This window comes from Galeopterus variegatus, unplaced genomic scaffold (assembly GCF_000696425.1).
Source record: "Galeopterus variegatus unplaced genomic scaffold, G_variegatus-3.0.2 Scaffold6527, whole genome shotgun sequence".
NCBI classification, from domain to species: Eukaryota; Metazoa; Chordata; class Mammalia; order Dermoptera; family Cynocephalidae; genus Galeopterus; species Galeopterus variegatus.
Window position 1 is genome coordinate 34,606 of NW_007732638.1, and position 11,771 is coordinate 46,376.

At 36.0% G+C, this 11,771-nt stretch overlaps 1 protein-coding gene across 1 annotated transcript in view; it reads left to right on the forward strand.

Moving 5' to 3' along the window:
- ABCA13 (ATP-binding cassette, sub-family A (ABC1), member 13) overlaps positions 1–11,771 on the forward strand; it is a gene marked incomplete at its 5' end in the record, with an annotated part of 119,386 nt that overhangs the window by 33,559 nt on the left and 74,056 nt on the right. Inside the window, 3 exons of the mRNA XM_008590977.1 lie at positions 2,106–3,338; positions 3,453–6,989; positions 8,556–10,370. Coding sequence (XP_008589199.1) covers positions 2,106–3,338; positions 3,453–6,989; positions 8,556–10,370 — 6,585 coding nt within the window. The remainder of the gene's footprint in view (positions 1–2,105; positions 3,339–3,452; positions 6,990–8,555; positions 10,371–11,771) is intronic.

An 11,771-nucleotide genomic window follows, 5' to 3' on the forward strand; every position in this document is an offset into this window, starting at 1 on the left:
CAGAAGCTTTGTATCAGAGCAATAGCTCTCAAACTCGGGAATGGATCAAACGTATCTCTGAAGTTTGCTAAAAATATGAATGCCTGCACCTTGCTCCATGTTGCTGCAGGCATACTAAATCTTGCCCTGTGTGTACGACCCAGGTTTCTGTATATTTAACAGATTCTCAGGTGGTTCTGGTGCACACCAAAGTTTGAAAATCATTCTGCTACCCCTATCTAGACCTGGGATTTGTCCCTCCTTGGGAAACATTTTAAGCCCAGCTATTAGTGGGCACAGAAGAAAGGACAATGAGATCGACCCCCTGGAGAATCAATCCCTGGTTCATGCCGGATTTATAATTCCTCACTTTCCTGAAAGTCTCAAATATTCAATAATCTTAGAAAGACAGCAACAAAACTAGTCTATGTATGCTCCAATGAAATGTTTAATTTTATATTTTTAGGCCCATTGAAATAGTATCTTTCATAATAGATGCTTGATAATAAGATATTGATTTAATAAGAAAAACATTGGACATTAAGTGCAGTTAATATTAATAAAGCTGAACTCAAAATGAGAAAACCTGGGCCATGCCCTATTCATGCCATAAAATAGCAATATGAATCTGGCAATTAAAGAAATTTTTTTGAAAGATTTCTTTTTATATAAAATGAAAATATTGATGTGTACCTCAAAAGGCTGTTGTAGGAATAAACTAAGATTGCAGTTGTGAAAGTTCTTTGTAAATTGTAAAGTGATATAAAAATATGTGGCAATATTACTAATAGTGGTGCAACTACTAGTTCAGTTGTTACTTGTGTTACTATTACTATGCCATAAGCCTCGCAGTTCTCATTATAAGTAAAAATGGTTTTGTATTCTCCTCTACCAATGCACAATTACTTGCTTAGTAGTTATGCATAGATTTCTATGCAGGGCTGGATTTAGGCAAGGTTTATATTGAATTCCTAATAGCAGAACTTTCTCTTTCCCAATGGAAATTTTTCCCAGGAAATGTTTAAAGCAGCCACACACTCTGTCTTACAAATAGCAATGAACTAAATTCAGCATGTATGTTGTCTTGTTTGAGTACCCAGATCTTAGCTATTAGAGAGGAAAACAACATTCCTGCGTTTGATCTGTCTAGTATCTATGCTATTTCAGAGGGTATGTTGCATAACAGGAGTACAGAGTTAAAGTAGTTAAAAAGTAATTCAACTTTAAGGTGTTAATGGCCAATAAAGGTCAAAATCCCTTATCTATAACTCTGAACTCTTAAGAAGTCTGAAAATAGAAGCTTTTCTTATGGTTAGCATCACAACTCATTCAGCTGACTATCCACAGGTCTCACTGCAGAAGTGTTAATGTGTTGGTGACCCAGGCTGCCCCAGTCCCCAGTGGGAGGTGCTAATACATATCTGATACCTGTACCATGTTAGCTTTCTGAAGCCTGAACATTCTGAATTCTGAAACACATAGAGCCCCAAGGATTTCAAAGGTGGACTTGTAACTTCTGAATTAGCAGAAGTTAGTTCTACATGTATGGACTTCTATTACAAGAGTGGACTTGTCATAACCTCTGAGTTGGTCTTCTGAGAACTCTTTGTATCTTAAAAGCGAACAGCTGGAGGCAAAGTAATCCATCTAAAATAATGAGTTTCTAATAGTGGGATGTCATAACATTGTTGAAAGAGCACTGGATTTTCCTTTCAGAACAGGGAATCATACAAGCACAGTTTTTTTTATGCATCCCACTATTTGGGCTATCTCTATAGCTCAAGACATTCTGATATGTTATATGGAATTAAATCCTAATATTCTTCTGGCATAAACAGCAAACTTATCTTTAACAATCATATACATGAATTCACTGAGGGAAATAATTTAGAATGCATTCTTTTTGATTGTAGGAAACACATTCTAAGCTAAATATGTACAACTGCACTGTAGAATTTTAAAACACTTTCAGATGCTTACATTAGTTTAATTTCTGTTGGAAAATATATTGCCTAATAAGTGTTTCATTTATGTTCTACTATAAATAAATGGGTATTATCTTGGAAATTTGATAAATAGAATTTAGTTTTCTTTCTGATACTGAAACAATTCTATTAATATTGTAGGGCCTTAAATTTCACAAAGCACCTTCTAATGATGGAAAAGAAGTTGCATAGCCTTGAGGATGAACAAATGACATTTCTTTTATCATTTGTTGGATTTTTGGAGAAATTATTATTGCCTAATCCTTTTGATACATCCAGTGTTCTCAAATTCCATAACCTCCCATCTCTCACCGAGAATATTCTAAATATAAGTACTTTGTGGATAAGTCACGTAAAAAGTTTAGAGAAAGACGCATCTGCTATTGATATTCAGAAACTTTTGGAATTTGGCAAAGAGGTGATTGAAGAAATGCAGACTTTTGAAAGTCACTGGATGCAGAAGAAATCAAGAAATATTTTGAGATTCATGGAATTAATACTTTTTGAAATTAATCCCAAGCTACTAGAATTATGGGTCTATGGCATTTCAAAAGAAGAAAGAGCTAAATTGGGAAAGTTGGCTACACTTTTAAATTCTTCTGTTCTGGAAAATGATAAAATTCTTAGTAAAAGCTTTAACTTTTCCCAGTTGTTCCGTTCAGATTTGCCTAAATCTCCAGCTATGAATATGGATTTTGTACCTTTAAGTGAAACTATAATAAATAATCTCTATGAATTTGGATTTCTGAAGCAGGAACAAGCCTCAGAAGCTCTAGATATAGTCTATGCTATAAGAAATGCATCTGACCTTTTCTCAGCCCTTTCTGAACCTCAAAAACAAGAAGTTGATAAAATTTTGACCCATGTATACCTAAATGTCTTCAAGGACAAGGATTCAGCTTTACTTCTGCAAATTTATTCTTCATTTTACCAGTATGTTTATAAATTCCTGAGCATTCAGAATAGAGAGCCTTTACTAACTTTCGTTACACAAATCTCAAAACTCATTTTGGATATCATAAAGCAATTTAATTTTCAAAACATCAGTAAAGCATTTGCATTTTTATCTGAGACAGTAAGGGTTCTTGGGGGAATTTCTGAAGTATCTTATTGTCAGCAATTGCTTTCAATTTTTAACTATTTGGAACTTCAAGTCCAATCCCTAATGTCTACAGAGAGCCACGAATTTGAAGTGATCCATGCTACTCTGACAGGCCTCAAACAGCTGCTCATAGTAGATGAGGATTTTCGCATTTCTTTATTTCAGTATATGAGCCAACTCTTCAATGGTTCATCAGAAGCCCTGTTGGGTGATGAATGCTTTGTTTTGAATAGTAAATACATCTCTTCTGTGAATTATTCAACTGATGAGAGGTCTTCATTTATTCTTCCATTCTTCAATGGTTCATCAGAAGCCCTGTTGGGTGATGAATGCTTTGTTTTGAATAGTAAATACGTCTCTTCTGTGAATTATTCAACTGATGAGAGGTCTTCATTTATTCTTCCACGGGCACAAATTTTTTCAAACCTCTCAGCAAATGTCAGCATATTCAACGAGTTTATGGCCGTTCACTGTACTGTTTCATGGCTTCAAATGTGGACTGAAATCTGGGGAAGCATAGCTCAGATATTTAAGTTTGACATGAATGTCTTCACTCCTCTTCATGTTGGTCTCACTCAGCTTTTGGATGAATTGGAAAATGATGTGAAAATTTTTAAAAGCTGCCAGGAAATATTTCCTGCCCATCATGCTGCTAGACTCATATTAAACTTGTTTAAAAATGTAACTCAACCTGTTGACTTCCATAATTGGGATGATTTTCTGTATCTCAGGGATCTTTTAGTAGCACTAGGCAATGCATCAGTTACAGCAAAATCTCTTAACCTGGACCAAGTAGAGAAATCCCTTTTTACCATGGAAACTGCCCTGCATCAGCTGAAGATATTTCCATTAAACACAAATACGAGCAGAGAGTTTTTATATTCTCTGTTTGAAGTTTTCATTGCATTGAGCAATACCTCAGAATACATAGATAGAAATGTTCATCTGGTAAATCATTTCTCAAATAATCTCACAAATTATGGAGAGCAATTCGAAAGTATCATCACTGAGCTAAGAGAAACAATATTATTTCTTAGAAATGTGTCACATGATCCCGCTTTATTATCATGTGTTGATGTTTTCAAGAATGTTACTGAATTTATTTTAGAAGATGGGTTATTGTATATAAATACTTCACAGAGGACATTGCACATTCTGGCCATCTTAAATTCCGCGTTTTCCTCTGAGAACACAATTAGCAGACTGAAAGGCTGCATTGCATGGGTGGATGTCATAAACAATCTGTACACAATGTATAACTCAAGTTTCTCAAAAGGCCATCTTCAGAGTATTCTGGGGAGTTTCAGGGATAAGGAAAATGAAATGAACTCTACATTGAAAATCATGACTTGGGTGTTAAATATAAAAGGACCTCTTTGTTCGTTGAATGAGTCAAATATACATTGTGTAAATATTTACTTGAAAGACATAACAGACTTTCTAAATATTATACTTAGTACAGTCTTTGAAAAAGAGAAGGTGTCAAAATTTGAGATTTTATTAGCTTTATTAAATGATTCCACAAACCAAGTAAGGATGATTATCAACAACTTAACAAGAGACTTTGATTTTGCATCTCAATCCAACTGGAAACACTTTCCGGAGTTAATTCTAAAATCCATAGAAATGCCAGACGAAATTCCTAACCAGTTTCAAAATATTTGGCTGCATTTAATAGCGCTAGGGAAGGAAATTCAGAAACTTCTGAAAGGTATTTTTCCTAACATCCTGGAAAATAATTCCTCTTCTAAAACTGAAGAGTTTTTTAGTATGCTTGCCACCAGTCCAAAGGAAAAAGACGTAAGCAATTTAGGCAATTCAATTTATCATTTAGCTAATTACCTTGCTCTCAACTTATCTCATGATCTCCAAAATTCACCCAAAATAATTCTAGATGAAATAATGAAAGCTGTGGGCCTTGGTATTCAATTGATGAAGGATGCATTCACGTCTTTAATGCCCACAGTTTATCACAATATTCCACAAAATACAGGCCATATCCAAATTCTAAAGAAGGTAACTTCTCTCATGCACACTCTCAGACAGGCAGACATAGACCTTTTAGTAGATCAGCTTGAACAAATTAGTGAAAGCCTAATGGATTTCTTTAAGAATATCAGTGGAGTAGGTACTGGCAAGTTAGGCCTCAACTTGTTTGTTGGCTTGATGGAGAAAGTTGTAGACAGCTCACATTCTTGGAATGTGAATCACCTGCTGCAGCTCTCACGCCTGTTGCCTAAAGATGATGTGAATGCTGTGGTGGATATGTACTATGTGCTTCCTCAGGCTGTGAGGTTCCTGCAGAGAGCAGTTGATAAAAACATCACAGAGGCCCTCAAAGATGTCTACAACTTCACACTCCTTCATGGCATAAGCATTTCAAAGATCACCAAGGAGGACTTTGCTGTTGTGATAAAAACTCTTTTGGATACAATTGAATTAATATCAGATAAACCAGGTGTCATTTCAGAGGCTTTAACTTGTCTTCCTATGGTTTGGTGCTGGAACCATACAACTTCTGGATTCCAGGAGAATTCAAAGTTGGAAGCCTGTGATGTCCACAGGTTCATGTCTTCTTCCTTTTATAGCAAAGTTACCAATATACTTGACCACCTCCACCTGTCTCCACCAGGTAACAATTCAAGATGTTCAAATGAAAGCTTACTAATGGAAATAACTAGGACAGTGGTCTGTGTAATTCATGAATTAGTGGACTGGAATTCCATTCTTCTAGAGCTGTCTGAAGTCTTCCATGTTAGAACCTCCCTTGTGAAAACTGTGCAAGAATTTTGGCATAAGATGCTACCATTTATCCAACTTTCTGGAAGTCAAAGTAATGACAGTATCTCTGAAGTTTGTCCTCATGGTCCTATAAAACAAGTTGCTTTGCAAATCATAGAAAAACTAAAAAATGTCAATGTTACAAAAATTACATCAGGTGAAAACATTCTTGACAAGCTATCTAGTTTAAACAAGATCCGTGATGTTATTGAAGGCACAGAAACATCTGCTCAAAATAATATTTCCTTAAATTTGGAAAGGATATTAAAATCAATTTCTGGGGATTGGAGCCTAGAAAATAGTACTCATCTACTCTCTCCATTCATGAAGCTTGTGAATGCAAATCTTACAGGTGGTTTAGAAGCATTATCAAGTTTTACTAAAAAAAGTGAAGCAACTTACAACTCTGAAGATCAATGGCTTGATTTTGAACAAACTGTGAAAGACCTAACCCATGACTTTATTGTCAAGAACCTGATCTCTGAAATTAACAAAGAAATTCAAAGTGTAAATTTGGTGGCTCTTCAAAACATATCTTTGCAACTTTCTGATTTTCTGGAAATCCTGAATGCATCATCACTGAAGATGTTAGAAATTATTGAAGATTTTCTACTGGTTACAAAAAACTGGCTTTGTGAATATGCAAATGAAGATTACTTCAGAATGATACAAACATTATTTGTTCTTATGACCAATGAGAGTTCAACCGATGATATAGCTTTGTTGACTAAAGATATTACTAGTTTTTTGGGCTATCTAAAAAATATTTCTACAGAAGGCCATTTTGATGTTGCCTTTCTTACTCATTTGCTAAATCGAGAACAGATAACTAATTTCTCAGTTGTTCAGTTGCCTTTTGAAAGCATCCTAATTAATTCGATCAATAAGTTAGCTAGGAATTTTCAAGCAGCAGGCCCAAATTTAAGTGATACTGACCTTCACATAATGAATTTCATTAACCTCACCTTGAATCATATACGATCAGAAAGTGATGGGAAAACAATTTGCCCTCCAAGAAGCATAGTGGATTTCATGAAACCACTTTTGAAAGCAGTCTTCTCCCTTTTACTAAAGGAAAATTCTGAGAGCAAAATCGCTCTTCTGCTAAAAGACTTTCACAAAGATGTTATTGCAGAGATGAGGTGAGTCTACTTTTGCTCTGTATGGGACATGCTTTATTTTCTGTAGTATAGATACAGAAATAACAGCACTTATACCTAATACCTTTGAAAGATCGTTGAAGTGAACTTGTCTTAATGAACATTTAATCAAAATATCAAAGTAAAATAACTTTGATTGCTGTCATCTAACTAGTAAACATTATAAACCTAGCCTGTAATAATTAATCACATGTTATCCTTTTTACATTTTTATATTATGAAAACAATTATGAAATTCTATTTTATATGGATCAGAAAAATTGGTTTTTATAGATGCATATGCATATATAGCATGCCTATAATTTGAAGTGCTGTATTAACTGTCTAATCACAAATGAGGGGTTTAAATATTTTTATTCCCATTAATCTATTGTGATGTTTGTATTTGGACCATTAAAATTGATAGTCGTATTATCTTTTTTCCTGTATATTTTAACATGTCTTTTGAAGCTTACCAGTGAAAAGGCTGGAGGAAAATTCCAATTTATTCTATGATGTCAGCATCAGTCAGGGCTCAACCACTAAACCAGAACCAGAAGGAGGATTTAATCAAAGGAATTGGCTTACACAGTTTTGAGGGCTGGCTAAATAAGTCCAAAATCAGTAGGGCAGGCAGTCAGGAAGTGCAGACCACAACAGGCAAGAACACTGTGTGCTGGTGCTGAAGCTTATGGTCCAAAGGTGGCGGTAAGATCCAGGAGGAAGGGAGAGAAGTTGCATACCCAGCTGCTGTCTGGAGTCTCACATCAGGGAAGTCCTAAACCCTCTTTTAAAGCCTTCCAATTGATTACGTTAGGACTTTAGCCATGTCTGCAAAATCCCTTTACAGCAGCACCTAGATTCGTGTTCATTAGCCAGGAGAAGGTGTATTTATGCTACAAAATGGCCACTGATTTCCGTCTGTCCTCCAACTCTTATGAGGAAATCTCCCCTGTACCCCACACACACTGGAAAGGGCATTTGGGGCTGTTGTTCAGCCTAGCCAGGTTGACACATCAGAAAGCCTTCATGGTGTCCCAATGATTTGCCAGTACTTTTAAAATTAAAAAAACATACGTAAATATATTTAAAACCTTTTTGGAGATACACCTTTTACATCAAGAATCACTTTGTAGTCATTTCTTTTTTTTTTTTTAAAGCAAAAGTATGTGGCTTTTTAAGTTGTTAGATTTGAAGAACTGTAATAGGATTGTCCATGAAATTCCTCCACTCTTTTCATTATTTGGTAACAAAATATTGTTTCATCTGAAATTATTTTAGCATGTCATCTTTTATCAGTATTAGCTGCCCATGATGCTATTTGAAAGCAAATAAAATCACGAAAATTACTATATATGTTAATCTTTCCACTGTTAATATATTAACATGAAATTAAAGTGTATATACATACTCTGAAATTATTTTAGCATGTCATCTTTTATCAGTATTAGCTGCCCATGATGCTATTTGAAAACAAATAAAATCACGAAAATTACTATATATGTTAATCTTTCCACTGTTAATATATTAACATGAAATTAAAGTGTATATACATATATATTTTTACAGTTTTGTACCAGAAGATAAAATTCTAGAAATTCTGAAACTGGACCAATTTCTTATCTTGATGAAAGAAGACAGATTGATGAGCATTTTCTCAAGTGTAAAGGAGACCATATATCATCTAATCAAAAGCTCATTTATATTAGATGGAGAATTTTCTTTTGATGGTCATCGAGGACTGGAGTTCCTGGGAGATTTATTCAATGCCCTTCTAAGGGAAACTTCAGTGAAAAATAAGACTGAAAATAACTTGGACTTCCTTACAGTGGTGAGTCAGTTGCTTTTCCCTGTAAATAGTTCTGAAGACCTCTTCAGACTCAACCACGATCTTAGGTCAGCACTTGAACTAGTGAGAGAAATTTCAACAGAGATGGCAAGTCTTATGGATACTCTTTTAAACTCTCCTTATAAGCACTTCCATACCTTGTATCCTACACTCCAGAAAGTTATCCTTGCTAAACTAACTGATTTGCTTTCCCTCATAAATAATTTATTCCCTCTGAGAAACAGAGCAATATCACAAATTACTGAGAGATTACTTGGTGTTATTTCAAGAGCCGGTGAGGAAAGTCATGTTCCAGAACCCTTTTTAGAAGTGTCTAGGACTCTGAGCATGCTCTTGAGTGACAGTGCTGAACTGAGGAGCCTTGTTACGTCAGTGGACTCCACTGTGAAACTTCTTAAGCTAGCCAAGAAAGTTGCAGGGAATGTGGCCACAATTTTTGAAAGTCACTTCATCTCTAATGCCAAGGACACTATGAAATTCTTTGACACTCTCTATTCCATTATACAGCAAAATGTTCAACATCTTGTGAAGGAAATAACTACTTTGAAAAAAGACTATTTTATGTTTGATAAGGCAGATGATTTGTTGATGCCATTTCTTGACTTGGCCTTTGGGATGTTTAGAGTCAGACCTAATATTTCCCAAGAATCTGATGTTTTCAGTATGTCATCCAGCATACTCTCATATGTGAAACAGTCCAAGGACTTTTCTGATACTTTGGATGAAATTGCTGAATTTTTAACTTCTGTGGAAATCAACTTGGGAGATGTGGAACATCTTGTGGTAACAATTAACAATGGAACTCAGATATTTTCTATGGATTCTATGAACATATGGGAAGAAATTCTGGATTGCTTAGTTCCTATAAATAACATGACCACCCAAATGGACTTCTTACACCCTAATCCAATTTCCACTCATGGTTCTCAAGATACAAAATGGGACAGAATTCATGAGCTGATCATTTTTTGGGGTAAAATGTTATTACAAAACAGCACAGAAATAGGGACTTACTTGCAAATGGTGAGTGACCTCACCTTAGAAGCTCTTTGGAATAGCGTAAAGAAGGATGATTGGAATGTTTTTAATCTTTTGCTGACATTTGTTCAGCCTCCAAATAACCTTTTGAAAACCATAGAAACAGTTGTAGAGGCCTCCAGTGGAATTAAAAGTGACTATGGAGGTGATTTGAATAAAGGTTTATTTTTTGATATGTCTTTGATTCAGAATGTAACTCATCGTGAACTTGAAAAAACAGTCCAGATGATGTTAAGTAAAATAGGTCTCCTGAAGAAAGGGCTTCTCCCAAACAACTCTCAGTGGATAAATACTGTAAGAACTTTGTTTCAGTCACTTTTTGAGATTTTTATCGATACAACTGGAATGAAAGTCACATCAGAAAAAGAAGAGAGGACCAAGAAAGAGATAACTGATTTTCCTTTTAGCTTCAAACCATTATCATCTTTTGAGAAACACCTGAGGGGATTATTTGTATTGACTGAATACTGGCAAAAAGTCCTGCTGACAGATCAAAGGTAATAAAACACCTAATTTACTTCATTTTCTTCCCTGATGCAATAACTGTAAAAAGAACCATGCAGGACTCCATTGAGCCAGAGTAAGTAGTCCTTCTCGATTTCAGCTTTAATTACATGCTGGGGTTGATTTCAACATGGATAAGAGTCAAGTTCAGTCTTTTCACCATTTGACTCATTCTTTGGCTTTCAAATATGTCTTGAGTTTATTCTCCATGTTTCCAAGTCAATTATTTTATTTTCTAAAGTGAAAACCTTTTCTTCTATTCTCTTGTCCCAAGACTAGGTACATAAACCATCTTTCTGTTCACATCCTCTGGTGGCCAGGGGCCCTACTATTTGATATGTAAGCAAGAATACGAATCTACTCGCTTCCCAGAGAAAACTGGGCTTCTGGTTGTAGCTGAGCACAGGAAAGGTGCAGGCAGCTGTGGGCTTCTGTACCCTGTAGATTCAGCGCAACTCCACGTGGTTGCTTCCCTGACAACCCTCCCATCCCTGACTGTTAGGTCAGTGGGAGCCTGTTCTTACTGACTCCAGCTCTGTTAGTTGTTATGCTCTGAAAGTGCTCTGCTGTCTTAGGTCGGAGGACTTGTGCCTCTCAGTGTGCAGAGTCCCAGAGATGCTGCTGCCACCTCTGTTCATTCTGTGTGTGACAGTATTGTTGGGATGGTCCCTGCCTGTCTCTGCTTTTCTCTCAGTCCCTCATAGAGAACTGGAGGTGCCATCTGACCCTTCATTCATTTGCCCGATACACTAACCTGTTTTCTGTTAGTTCTGTTGCTACAGAGCTGCACCTTGAATCCAGTCATTTTTTTATAGCTCAGGAGGGTGTCCTTGGTTAGTGAACCAGGTGTCCACCAGCATAAAGAACCATTTCGAGCTTCAAATTTGAATTCAGGCTTTCAGAGCTTCCTGCCTCCTCTCTTCATTGCCTCTGATCCCAAACTGTACTGTGTTCAACTTTCATGCTCTACTCTGGATGTTTTTTGAATTAGAGGTGTTCCTGGCAACCCCCATTCTCAAACAATCTTAGCTTTCATTCCCATTTTTTTCTTAGTTTTAAACCCTTACCATGATTTTCCTTATAGCTTCAGACCATTATCATGTTTTGAGAAATACCTGAGGGAATTATTTATATTGGCTGAATACTGGCAAAAAAGTTCCAGAGAGAAATCAAAGGTAATAAAACACCTAATTCATTTCATTTTTTCCCTTACTCCAGTAAGTATAAAATAGAATCATGCAGGTATTACACTGAACCAGGGAAAGTAGTTTTTTCGAGTTTTTCCAGTTCTCCATAGAGGGAATTTACACCAAGCTTTGTATACCATGATGATGTTGCACTCATTACACATTTACCTTTGGGGGCCGGCCCGGTGGCGCACTGCTATAGTGTGC